General features: G+C 36.5%; 1 protein-coding gene across 3 annotated transcripts; it reads left to right on the top strand.

Annotated features, from left to right (window-relative positions):
- Positions 1–3585: 3585 nt before the first annotated feature.
- Positions 3586–10212, top strand: LOC147398869 (splicing factor PWI domain-containing protein / RNA recognition motif (RRM)-containing protein). Of its 3 annotated transcripts, XM_086448209.1 has the most exons (8): positions 5427–5705; positions 5987–6053; positions 6193–6449; positions 6539–6691; positions 7645–8080; positions 8183–8875; positions 8960–9585; positions 9760–10212. In XM_086448209.1, exons 2-8 carry the CDS (start codon positions 6038–6040, stop codon positions 10009–10011), a joined length of 2433 nt encoding a protein of 810 aa, XP_086304335.1. In that variant the 5' UTR covers positions 5427–5705; positions 5987–6037; the 3' UTR covers positions 10012–10212. The 3 variants fall into 3 exon arrangements, with proteins under 3 accessions (XP_086304333.1, XP_086304335.1, XP_086304334.1); XM_086448207.1 differs by lacking the exons at positions 5427–5705; positions 5987–6053 and adding an exon at positions 3586–4247; XM_086448208.1 differs by having other exon boundaries at positions 5427–6053.
- The last annotated feature ends 3731 nt before the right edge of the window (positions 10213–13943 follow it).

Raw genomic sequence — 13943 nt, forward strand, 5'->3', positions numbered from 1 at the left:
AAAGTGAGGGAGCACCCTGCGAAGAGGAAATATTGTTCATACCACACAACTTATAAAATAGAGTTATGATTTATAGTGATTTTTTAATAATAATTTTTTGAGTTAATAAAATCTAAAATTTACTTATGGATGTTTTAGGAAAATGAGAAGAATATATTGCAAATATTATTGAGCCCATTACTTTTTAAATGTCTTTACTATCATAATGAGAAAAGACTGCAAAAGTGTTTCTTGATACTAAAATTTGGAAGGCAAAAAATGCAACCACTTTTATATTTAACCTTATTATTATTAAGCTCATTTTTGTCAATAAATAAATTGACAAAATTACAATCACATATCCTTTTATTATGTTTTCTCAAAATTACCTTAGTTGATATTTTAAATTACAAAAATATTCTTATAACATCTTAAATTATAAAAAATGATTATCTATTTAATTTTTTCTTGAAATTAATTATAAAAAAATTTAATCAATCATAAATTCTAATTTTTTGCAATACTTCTGCCTTTGCACATTCCACCTACTAGTATATGAAAATAGCTTTAACAATTATCATTAACTGGTTTCTAATACATTCGATCGTAACGAGACCAAAACTCCCAATGCACTATGATTACATCACTTTATAATATTTACAATTATAATAAAATCTATGAGTGTTGATATCACGAGTTGAGTTCAAAATCTTCCTTGATCTACTAATTACAGATCACTAACCTTGTTGCCTATGAGCTACTGCCTAGCAAAACAAAAATAGAAAATGAAAGGAGTATTATTGACATAAATTCATATTAATTAAAAAATTTAGTTATCAAATACCCTCCTTTAGCATTAATTATCGGAGAAGGGTGAATCACAACATTGAAAAGCTCATATTTGACAGCACAAGACTGTCGAATTTTATAAATTTTGACAAATCAATACGTCGATTTTATCAAATTTGAAACCATCAAATTAATGGAGGATGAGAGATATTTGACAGCTCTAAGCCATCGATACGGGGAACATCAAAAATTTCAAAGACCCTGAGCCGTCGACATTTAGTTTTTAAAATTTGTGGGTCTTGACCTGTCAAATTTACAAGTTTTTACATAGTGAATATTGAAGACATAAATTTACTTGAATTAATTTTTAAAATTACAAACATACCATTATATTTAATGACAACGTTGTAAAGGTAGATTGTCTATGTGAAATTTATATAATAATCTCTCAAAATTATTGTATAACCCCAAAAATTATCTCTCTTTAAATTATTTGCTTCAAGGTATCATCTTTTTTAATGAATAATGCAATATTAGAGGAAAATACTACCGTCAAATGACTTGGAGACGTCCCCATCAAACAAATTAATGTCTACGGTTAGAGGAAAAAATGTTTATCATTGAGCATGTGTCTTTCCTCCCATCTCAATTTTAGAGTGTCAAAAGTTGTCAAGGGTTTCAAAAGTATTGAAAAAATAAGATTCACAAAACATGACAAAGATAAACTATAGATTAAAGGTATAAATCAGGTTTCGTAAGTCCGATTTACAAGCTCAAACCCAAGCCTATGTCCAAGTTTATGGCCCTATAACAGGCTTGGATTAAACCTGAGGGGTTGGTTCAATGGAAATTTTGGATCGATAAGCGATTAATACCTGTAGGTCGTGAGTTTGATACCCAGTATAAGCATTAATTCCTTAGAGGCCACCTATGAGGGCGTATCCTCACTTACCTGGTACATGTGATGTGTGGGCGTTGCACGCGCCTCGAGACTAGTCCTTGGACAAGACCACGGTCCATGGATTGGGCAAAGCCTAGATACAGACCTGCCCACTGTCTACTGGGATACTCGATTGTAAAAAATAAAAAAATAGGCTTGAGTTAGGTCAAATTAGGTTTGAGATTTTTAACCAAAATAACTGTTGGGGATAGGGGGTTTTATATTTATGTTCTTTTTTTTGGGAAAATTACTTAAAGGAGCCTAGTAGAGAAATTTATTTCTAAATAGTCCCTAAGTTTTGCTCAGTGGCTTGATATGACATTTTGTAAATCTTTTAATTCTTAATGGTTCCCCATTGTTGACGATCTTCCCGCTTTTTTTATTTACTGTGGAGTTCACCATTTTTTATTATTATAAAACTCGATGCTTTTCTAATTAGTATCGAGTTCACAATTTTAACTATCAAACTCACCACTATTTATTGTTGAGTTCACCAATTTTTATCTAATGTCGAACACAATGCTTTCTATTTATTGTCGAGTTCACCCCTTTTAAAATAAAAAGTGGTGAATCCGAATATTGGTAAAACCCACTCATTTCCAATTTTTGATTCTTTTCGACTAAAATATATGGAAATATTGACTAAAAACTTGAGATAACAAATTGTTTAAATAATTTCAACCTGAAAGAATCATTCTTAAATTGATTTTCATAAAAAAACTGAGAGAAAAAATGAAAAAAAATCCTAATTTTTTACATAGATCTTCAAAATGTTCGAAAAAAAAACTCTTGGAAATGACTTCTTCTTCCTTCTTAAATCCTTTCTACAGATTCAATTGTGAGAAATGTGGGAATGAGGTTAGGAGTCTATTAAAAAGAGAAAAATTTACTAAATGGACTATTAAAAGACCGTCCAAAACTTAGGGGCTATTTAGAAAGAAATCCCTCCACCAAGTCCTTTAGATAATTTTTCCTTGAAAAAATATATTCCACTGTTTCATTTTCATATTTGCATAAATGGCAACAAACCTCTATTTGGATCTTTTTTTCTCCCAAATTGTATCCTACTGCAATTATGTTGTGAAGGACCCTCTAAATTAAATTTTTGATTTTAGAACGGTTTAATAAAAAAACTTTCAATCCTTACTAAAAAAGAAAACAAGATTACAAACCTTGAGAGAGATCATACGAGATACTTAAACGTGATATGCATTGATCATGATAGAGAGATACCAAATTCATCTATCCGAAAAGACATCATGCATGCCGCACTTACTTGCTATATATTATTTCAAATCAGGGTTACTCAATTCGCTAATGAGGTACTGAACTACGAATTGGTTCGAACTGAATCAGTTCATAGTACAATTTGCCATACGTTTGTGAGATGCAACGAATCAAGTGAATTTCCTTCTGCGTTAGTTTTTTTTATACCTCATCTTCAACTTTTAAATAAATTTTTTTTTTCTTTTGAATTTTTCTTCAAAAATTTGTCTTCTTTAATTTCTTTTTGTACTTTATTAGTTGCTTGAACCTTCAAATACCCTCATCTCTATCTATCCCTACGAACCAGATTCATTCTTAAGTGACGAATCACGAATTGTGAACTTGAATTCAAACTAAACGAACCCATGAGTCGGGTAAGGTAGTTTCAAATATCCACTTACGTTATAATATTCATTTTGGTAGAAGGCTTTTAACCGTCGTTATCTTCGTAAACAATTGATTAGAATAAGAATCATCCATAAATAAAGAAAATGGTTCCCCAAACGTTCATTGCTACGTGGCCCAATGGAAATCTAGTATACGCTGGAAAGCTACTTGTGTTTAACACCCAAGTTTTCAACGTCATATAAGCGTTCCGGTACGGTAGACTGGACTCTGGTAACTAAATACAGAAGTCTCTTAGGAATTTAGGATTTAGGGCATAAAAACCCCATCTTGCAGTCGACCTGACTCTCCCAAGCTTCTCTAATGGCGGCCTCTCCTTCCTCTTCTGCAACCCTAGAAATCAAACCAGAAACACCCCAACCAGAAAAATTACTTCTTCAATCAACCCAACCAGATCCTCCTCCCAGTCTCGTTTCGTCTTCTTCTGCATCGTTACCATCTTCATCTTCAATTGTTGCAGAAAACCCTAATTCCAATCTTCCCTTATCAACAACACCGCTACCTTTGGTCCACTCCTTTGCACCACCTTCGATCCCTCCTTCCGCTCCATCGTTTCGCCCGGTCACGCCGATCCCACAATTCTCTCACCTTCAAAACCCTAATTTGCAAAACCCTAATTTGCAAAACCCTAATTTCCAGATCCATAACGTTCAAAACCCTAATGTTCAACCTCCTGGGGTGAACCCTGTTTCAATTATGCTTCCTGGGGCGGCAAGCGGAGCCGGGGCGGTTACCGTATCAGTGTCACCGTTGGGACCTGGTGGTATGTATCAGGTCCCACCTGGTCAGCTTCCCAATCCTGCGGCGAGACCTTATGGGCTTATGCCCAATGGATTCCCGACATCGCAGGGCATGATACCTCCTCCGGGTGGGTTTTTCTTTTCTTCGTTCAGTGATTGATTGTCGTTTGTTTATATAGATTTTGTGAATTTTCTTTAATCTTTAATTTCTTTTTGGAAATTTGGATAATTGATTGCTTTAGCTCTTGATTTTGTTTTGAATAATCTTGATTGTGCTTTATTGGTATGGCTTTTGAGATTGTGTGTTCGTTGTAAACTTTAAAAATATTTGATTATTGTGCCAATGTCGTAGGTTCAAATGCCCTTGAACCAACTTCACATTGCTTGCTAACCACTAACCCTTTACCCCATAAAAATGATTATTGTTGACCAAAGAGTGAAAAATAACGATCAGTTCTCTTCTGCATTGAGATGTAGATGTATTTTTCTTTTTTTTGATAAGCCGTAGATGTGAATTTTAGCTTTAAAAAAATCATTGGTTATCTTAATAGTCTTGATTGTGCTTTATTGGTATGGTTTTTGAGATTGTATGTTTGTTGTAAACTTTAAAAATATTTGATTATTTTTGCCAACTTAGCTAAGTTGGTAAGACGCGTGGAGCATTGGGCCCATGTCCTGAGTTCAAATACCCTTGAACCCAACTTCACATTGCTAACCACTAACCCTTTACCCAGAAAAAAAATGATTATTGTTCACAAATGAGAGAAAAATAACGATAGGTTGTCTTCTGCATTGAGATGTAGATGTGAATTGTAGCTTTAAAAATTGATTATTGGTATGGTTTTTGAGATTGCGTGTTCATTGTAAACTTTAAAATATTTGATTATGTTGCCGAATTTTGCTAAGTTGGTAAGTCGCGTGGAGTGTTGTTCCTACATCTTAAGTTCAAATTCCCTTGAACCCAACTTCTTATTGCTAACCACTAACCCTTCACCCATCAAAAATGATTATTGTTGCAAATGAGAGAAAAATAACGATAGGTTGTCGTCTGCATTGAGATGTAGATGTATAAAATTTAGCTTTAAAAAATAAGTGGTTATAAAATCACAATTGGTTAATGGTTAGACTTAGTGGGGGTTGGAATTATGATTGAGAGGATCCCAAAGAGAATATCAAAAGTCGTGTTGATTAGCTGAGGGATGCATGCGGTATCGATGACAGGATGTTTTCTCCTACACAGTGTCTTGATTGATCATGGTGAGAAGGGTTGGCAGGCTTCTTGCGGTTCTTAAAAGATCTGCTTCAACTCCTATGTTGGTATGCTATATTCTCTTAGTTTTGTTGAATATTTTATGAGAAACCATTGTTGCAGAAAAAACATCTTTTGTTCATAACTTCAAATGAGCCTCAGGGTTTGCAAAATCCGAATGCCCATATTCCATGTTCAATTGTAGGTGGTTCTGTCACTTTACATTTTGCTAGGTAGATATAAGGATTCTTTCTATTTTGGGCTTTCATGTGTTCTTGATTTGCACGGCAGCTGAACATATGTAGCAAGTGAATGCTCATTGCGCTTTTGTTCCAAGGTATCGCTATTCTTATATTTCAGCTCATATTTGTATCATCTCTCTCTCTCTCTCTCTCTCTCGTGTTATGCTGTGCATCGGGGTTGGTTTAACTTTTGAGTTGTTTAAAGATAATGCAACATCATAATGTAGTGTTGTATCATCAATTCGTGTGAGTGATACATTTCAAGTCTTGTGTTGCTCACATTTCTGAAGACTTTTTTGAGAAGATATATAAGGTGAGTCGACTTCACATATCCACAGTTTATAAATTGGATGTTATTTTCTCCATTTTGCTTCAGGTTATCTATTCAACTGCTGGTAGTTGCCATACCTGTGCTGCCATCTCTAATATGCTTGTATTGTGTGGTAACAACGTTAAATCATTTTTGCCAGATTTATTCTGCTTTACAAATTTTTTTAATGGTTTGAAGGACTATCATCAATGTTTGCTAATTTCTAATCTTTTTTCTGACAAGTTTGCATAGATTTTGTTGTGTTTGTGCAGGAATTCCTCGTTATCCTAATCCCTACGCAGCTATGGTTCGGCCTCCCTTTCCTCCACGTCCACCAGGAGCAATTGGCATGCTTCCACCACTGTCACGTCCACCTGTTACTGGGATTCGTGGACTTCCTACAATTGCCCCTCCTGTTGTCAGGCCAGTTGTACCGATTGTTGCACCAACGGAGAAACCACAAACAACAGTTTATGTTGGAAAGATATCACCTACTGTTGAAAACGATTTTATGCTCTCTCTTCTTAGGGTAGGTGCTGTTTTGTTGTTTTTACTAATTTCAATAACCCTAATGATGTTTTTAATTACTGAATCCTGATATCTATTCATTTATTGAAGCTTTGTGGACCTGTCAAGAGTTGGAAACGTGCTCAAGATCCAAGCGATGGAACTCCTAGAGGCTTTGGGTTTTGTGAATTTGAGTCTGCAGAAGGGGTTCTTCGTGCATTACGCCTACTGACTAAATTTAGTGTTGATGGGCAAGAGCTGGTGGTATGATTGGTTTAATAAGTCCTTTCCTTCTGATTCTATGATTTTTTTTACTTCAAGCTTTCATGTTTTACCATCTGTGATTATGTTATAGTACTACAACAACCGTTTTTTCAGTAGTAAATATAGCATAAAAAGTGTTTCCTTTGACTGTAATAACTGCATACAGACACTCATTGATAAACGTCTTCAGAGATCCTGACAAAACAAATGTAGCTCTGTTAGAAAAAATGTGTTGATCCCCCCCCCCCACCTCTCTTTTCTTTTCTTAATTCTACAACAAACATATGAAACTGATAACTTAGTTCAAAATAGATATTTCCATAGGTTGGGTACATTGGAATGAAGTTTTTATTTCTAATGTATCTTTTTCAAGGGGTGCAAAGTGGAAAGAAAAAGAGTACTCAAAAGTGTTTCTTTGATAAGCAAATTTTTTTTGGAATAAGAGCAAAGACAGTTGAGATGACCAGTCCAGCCAAAACTGATTACAACAAAGATATCACAAAATATCCCTTTTACATTATAGGCCTTAACACTGGCATGGTAAGGACGTAAGCATGAGCTTTGGTACTTGTACATTATAGGCCTTAATACGGTAAGGATAAAAGCATCTGCTATTGTTCTTTTGTGTGTATAGGCATTATAAATTTTAGAAAATTCAAAATATCTTCATTTGGGGTTAATCACAATCATGCAGGATTTAATTTCTTTGCATACGGGGAAAGCTCATTTGCACATGCATATTTTACACAAATTTTGTATAAAAATTTAATCAACCTTCAGAAGTTTGGACTTCCTTCTCTAAAGGTATATGTTGGTCGTGTGCTTGTGAAGATTTCATTTCGGAGTATTCAGAAGTGTATGAATCTAACATTACTATTCTCTAAATGTTTGCTCTTAATAAAATATGTTGGTTCTTTTCTCCTTGAGCTGGACTAATCTGATACTCTCTGCAGCTAAATGTTAATCAAGCAACAAGAGAATACCTTGAGCGCTATGTGGAAAAGAAGACTGAAAGAGAGAGGCTTAAGGAAACTGAAACTGAAACTGAAACTGAAGGCGCAAATAAAGAGGAAGAAAGTGCACCAGGTGTTGAGAAGAATGAACCTCCTAAGCCCCCTGTAAAGGACTCAAATGAGGAGAATGAAAAGGTGGATAAAGAAAATCAAGATAATGGCCAGAACTTTGGAATTGTGACCGATGAAGATCGAGTAGCTGACCAGGATGCTTTGGAGAAGCTTAATAATATGTTGGAAGAGAGGTTAAAGACCAAACCCCTGCCCCCTCCTCCACCCACACAGACTTCTGCTGCTGATGGTCCTGCAAAATCGAACTCTGAAGTGCCTACTAAATCAAGAGATGGTGACTCAGATGTAGATATAACGAAAAGCGGTATTATTATTGTCATCTTTATGATGCAATTATTATGTTGTGTTGTTGTTTATGTTATTAGTTTTTGTTGTGTTTCAACTATTTTCTTCTCTACTGGTGCAGATGCAGCAGAGGATAAAAATGATGATGAGACGACAAGTGAAAACAAACCTACTAGTGAGCATGATAAGCCTGAAACAAGTTCACCTGACAGGAACAGAAGGTATGATAGGAGGAGTAGAGATAGAGACAGAGAGCGAGACCTTAAACGGGAGAAGGAACGTGAACTAGAAAGATATGAGAGGGAAAGGGAGAGAGAACGAGTTCGGAGAGAGAGGGAACGAGATATGAAGATTCGAGAGGCTGAGCGTTTGTACAAGGAGCGTGTAAAGGATTGGGAGTCTAGGGAGAGAGAGAAAGAGTATCAGCGGCAGCATGAGAAGGAGAGAGAGAAGGAAAGGGAGCGAGAGAGAAAGAGAGAGATCATGGAACAGGAGGATGAGAGTGATGACGACAATACAAGGAAAAGGAGGCGTAGGAGTAGCGTGCTTGAGGAGAAGAGGAAGAGAAGGCAGCGAGAAAGAGAGGAAGACTTGGCTGATATATTCAGAGAAGAGGAAGAAATTGCCGAGGCGAAGAGGAGATCGCTTGAAGAGCAGCAGCAGAAGAAGAATGATGAATCCAAGCATGCATCTGACCAGATGACTAATGGAAGTGAAAAACCCATGTTGTTAGAAGAACCCAATGTTGAAGGTAGATCCGATGCTGTTGAACAACAGTCTTATGAGAGTGATTCTGGTATTGATAATCATGCTGGTAAGTTTCCTATACTACCTCAGTTTTCTTTTCCTCGGCTTTTCTTTTCTGTAATTGAGATGGTTTGGACATTATATTTGATAGGTGACTTGGTTATGAAAAATGGTGATGGTGATGGTGATGGTTCAACCATGTCTGCGGTAGTGGTAGCAGTATCAGATACGATGCACAATAGCAATGCCCCATCTCGGAAGCTGGGTTTTGGTCTTGTGGGCTCAGGCAAACGAACCACTGTACTTTCTGTTTTTCATGAAGAGGATGATGATGATGCGGATAAGGAAAAGAAGATGAGGCCTCTAGTTCCCATTGATTACTCCACTGAGGAACTGCAGGCTGTCAAACCTGATGTTTCTGGGGCCCCATCCCCGAATTTGGCTGCGGCAGCAGAATTCGCTAAGCGTATCTCACATGTTACTCCCAAAGAAGAGAGGTCTGAAGTGGAAAGGGAAAGAAATAAGCGATCCAGTGACAGGTCGAGCCAGCGAGATCGAGTTCGAGACCGTGACCGAGATCGAGATCGGAACGATGATGACAGTAATCATGTCAGAGATGAGAGCAGAGAAAAGAATCTTGATCGGGATCACAGTTCAGATAAGCTGAAAACACCAGAAAACAAGAAACTTTTGGATGCAAAACAGTTGATTGATATGATCCCAAAAACCAAGGAGGAGTTATTCTCATATGAGATAAATTGGGCTGTATATGACAAGGTGGGGGGAGATTTCCGTAATTCATACCAATTGTTTTACTCTATTGCATGCACTTTCTATATTTAAATATATAGATGAACAAATTAGGTGAAATTGAGTCAATGTGAAATAGAATTTTAGGGGGAGTCCAAGTTCATCTCTTTTAAGCTTTTTCTAAGACTTATTTATTGACAGCATGAGCTTCATGAGAGAATGAGACCGTGGATCTCAAAGAAGATTACCGAGTTTCTTGGAGAGGAAGAAGCGACTCTGGTTGACTACATTGTGTCGAGTACCAAAGATCATGTCCGAGCATCGCAAATGTTGGAGCTGCTTCAATCTATCTTGGACGACGAAGCAGAGATGTTTGTTCTCAAGATGTGGAGGATGCTAATCTTTGAAATTAAGAAAGTAGAGTCAGGTCACTCTTTGAAGCCTAAGGCCTGACAAGTGACAAAATGAGGTATTTTATTTGCATCAAGTAATTTCTCTCCATTGTTTCCTAGATTTTCTGTAATTGTAGAAGAAATCATATATCATAGACTGAAAAGGAGATTTTAATCTTGTTGTGAATTGGTTAACATTTTTTCTGGTGATGATCCTCTCTTCTTATTATATATAACCCATCCTGATTCCCTTGTTGCAAAATGTGAAAGGGTGGTCCTCCACAAGTGTTAGCATCACAAAGATTTGTTTTCTCGTCTTTGCACCCACCCCACAAACAAAGATGACCCTTTTGTCCTCCTCAACCCCCAACCCCAATGATGGAAGGAAATGTAGTATGTAAGCTGCTATGGTATCATCCTTGGATTGCATTCAGGCCAACTTTATGAAAAATATTATGATTTGAACTGCAAAATTGCAAAAAGTTTGTTTTTTTCCCCTGGCAGGTTGGCTGGCTAACATGTACTCTGATGTACCAATGGTTATGTTGGCGACAAGAGTTTTCCCAACACTGGAGTTTGTTTTGGGTGCTACCATTATTAGGGCTAATATTGGAGTTCAATTGTACATAATCTCTATTTCCAGTATATATAAAATAAAATAAAAAAAAGCTTCTTCACTAAAGGTCAAGGGTGTCTCGATGTAATATGGGTTGGTCTTGAGAGATTTTTAGCCGACAAAATCCAAGATGACCAATTGCACAAATCCTAATAAGGGTAATATACATGTGGGTTCGTGTTATTGGTCTATCTAGGATTTAAAATTTTTTGATCGGTGCGGATAGGATTTAAGATGGAGTTGATTTTAAGTGTTAAAAATTGAAGCTATCCTAAGAATTGTTTCCGACCCAAAATCCACTACTCTGATCCAATAATTTTGGATCTGGATTAAGGCTGTTGGATCTGATTTGATAAAATATGGTAAAGGTTCTAGGTTAGGCTTGTTGTCACGGGGACAATATTGCAGGTTAAATTTTTTTGTTATTTAATCACTGTACTTGCCCGTGTCAACACTAGATCCAATCTAGTCTTAATCTTCACTCAGTAACACACAACAATAGTTTAAGGCAACAGTCCAATTTTATTCTTGCAAAGATTATGGGAGAATACAAAACTCAGCCCATTGTCTTCCTATGACAATAGAGGTTTTTTTTACCACCTCTAACAAAACTGCTACGGTGACATCACACGACAGAGAGTTGGTTAACATCAGTCCACATGTGTCCTCTTCAAGAAGAGGCCACATGGATAACCAATCATATCTAAAACCCACAAGCTTGACACCTGTTCATCTCTTAGAGAACTTCCTTAACTCCCTGTTAGGTGTCTTCCTTGCATGAAACCACCTTTGCAAGGTGTCTTCCTTGCATGAGATTATCTCTGCCAAGTGTCCTTGCATGAGATCACCTTTGCTAGGTGTCTCATAGATATCTGCCAACGTGTTTGCACCACATGTGATCTGTGCATGAGACATAAATCCTAACAACCAACTAACCCACATAGCTATTCAATCGTCACAACTACTCAGTTATACTCCATTACATTGCTGCATAGTTTGCTTCTTGACTTCAGTCATGTCTATTAGGTCGTCTCATGGATATCACCTATCTTTACCTCGAGCACCTAGGCTGATCGTCTATACATGTCCCTCGCTGTCCGTCATGACTCTAGGGTACACATGTATTATGCATCCTCACACAAGCTACGTCAGTCGAGAGCCCGTGTGCCCATATGCCTACCTCACATGGAGTATCCCCTCTTAAAGAGTATGCTAAGTCTTTTGTTTGTTTCCAAAAGAAAACATCATTTTATAGAATCAATCATACTGGGTTATGGGCGGATTTGGAGCTCCGACTTAAAGGTTCGTTTTTCCTCATATTGTATAAGCCATCCCTAGCACTCCTTAGGATGCTTTGCCATCTCTCGGGACCTCGCACATGTGGTTCGTTAACTTAAGTCGTCGTCACGTGTAGCCTTCACAACACTGCATACCCACACGGCTCGCTGTTTTGTTCGTCCGGCATGCTGTTCAACTTACACGGCTTGCTGTCTTGCTCACATAACTTATTGATGCGTACAGTATAGCCTCTGACACACAGCCCATCCGTACTCAATAGTTAGGGGGTTAACACTTGTCCAAATTCAATAGAGCCCCAATCCAATAGAATGTGAGAAAGTAAGTTATATTATGTATTTTGGTCATGAAGTTCATTTATGTTCTGCATAGCCAGTCTGGATCCAATCTGATTGTTAAAAATTGCTATTAGAAGGTTTGATCCGATTCTTATTTTCAAACTCATAATGCACAACTTTCTCTGACTAATGTTAATTTTTATGCTTAACCACTTTCCATATGCTTATGAGCATCTAATTGGATCTCTGATATTAGGATCATTCAAACCCCTCCGGACTCCAAACTTTGCCCTTAGTGGTGAACATAGTATCTAAGATATGGGGTTGTGGATGGGCTACGCTAGGCTGGGCTAGGCTTGGTCCTGGACTTGGAAGGTAGAGTCCGTTGGGTGGCCCAGCCCAGTGACACCGATTTTAAATATTTGTGATTGAAATTTTGATTTACTAATTAAAGTTTTTGAAAAAAAAAAAATCAAAATTTAACTGTTAATGTGATAATCAATGTGGCCCACCAATCCTTTTTAAGATTTGAAATCTAAAAACCGAAAAAAAAAAAAAGTGGATGAGAACGGCAAGAGAAAGAAACTCTCTTTTTAAAAAAAAAAAAAAAAAAAAAAGTTATGTGCTTCCATCTCAGCATGCATAGTGTACGTGTGCTAAAAGTCCGTCATTGAATAATACATTATCCTTTTGTAATTTGAACTCAATGGTCCAAAATGAATTTCAAGTCCTTTGTCAATAAACATGGGCATGGTTTATAAAACATGGGAATGATATCTTCTACGTTCTTGAATTCAAAAGGACTGAGAAAAATCAAAGATTTTTTAGAAGAGGTTAAGAATATTTTCTAGAAGAGATTAAGATGATAGTCGGGACTCGGCCGAAGTCAACGTAGCCAGGCAGCACAGAAGTCAAACAAGGTTGGTCCCACTTGGTTTCGTTTTCTATATTACACAATGAGTAAAGAACCTGAGCTGTAGCTGAAATTTTGAGGCTGTCTCTCTCCGAGCCACTCTCTCTTCTAATAAAAATTGACGTCATTATTTTTTTTAGAGATAACAGGGATATTTGTAGCTTAAAAAAGTGGATTTCTCCAACTTACAAGGTCACACTTTGCAACATACAACAAGTTACAATAATATGTTTTTCGATCGAGTTTTATAAAAATTCGTAAGAATACTTCAATAATTAGGAGGATAATACTTTTATTGAAAAAAAAGAAAAATCATGAATTTTACAAGAATTAAACGAGAGATTGCTAACAAGACTTCTAGTACATGCCACGCCAGGAGAGTATGAGTATGTCAGAGGGGGGAGTTAGGAAATCACGACTCAATATAAAATATGGTGACATAACATTTTTTCCCTATTTGGTAACTATTTATAACATGAAATAGTTACTTTGTTATTTATTGCACAAATTTTATATATAAAGAGACTTTCTTTTGATTGGTGGCTATTTACTACTATAAAATAGGTACTTTGTTGCTCATTGTGTAACTATAAAGATAGAAGGTGGGCTGGCAGGAAAATATTTCAGATTTTTTTTATTTAAAAATTTGGATTTTAATTGGTTTGGGTTTGGTTCAATTCATTTTCAGTCCGGTTTTCAAGGAGTTAACTTGAACCGGATTTTTTCGATTTCAATTTGGTCTGGGTTTCAGGTAAAATGTACACCCCTAACTGCCATGGAACAATCTCTCCAAGTTTACTTGAAAATTTCATAATTAAGTCAAGTCTTTAAAAAAAAAAAAAATGCTCTAAAAATGTATTGAAACCCTAGATTTTCCTCCTAAAAATTCC

Source organism: Akebia trifoliata, chromosome 7 (genome assembly GCF_017979445.1).
Source record: "Akebia trifoliata isolate Shusen 1 chromosome 7, ASM1797944v1, whole genome shotgun sequence".
NCBI classification, from domain to species: Eukaryota; Viridiplantae; Streptophyta; class Magnoliopsida; order Ranunculales; family Lardizabalaceae; genus Akebia; species Akebia trifoliata.

Coding starts and splice junctions, on each gene's coding strand:
- LOC147398869 (XM_086448207.1), top strand. CDS start 3,683: ATGGCGGCCTCTCCTTCCTCTTCTGCAACCCTAGAAATCAAACCAGAA. Junction 4,248..6,192: donor GGGCATGATACCTCCTCCGG/GTGGGTTTTTCT, acceptor GTGTTTGTGCAG/GAATTCCTCGTTATCCTAAT. Junction 8,876..8,959: donor TGGTATTGATAATCATGCTG/GTAAGTTTCCTA, acceptor TATATTTGATAG/GTGACTTGGTTATGAAAAAT.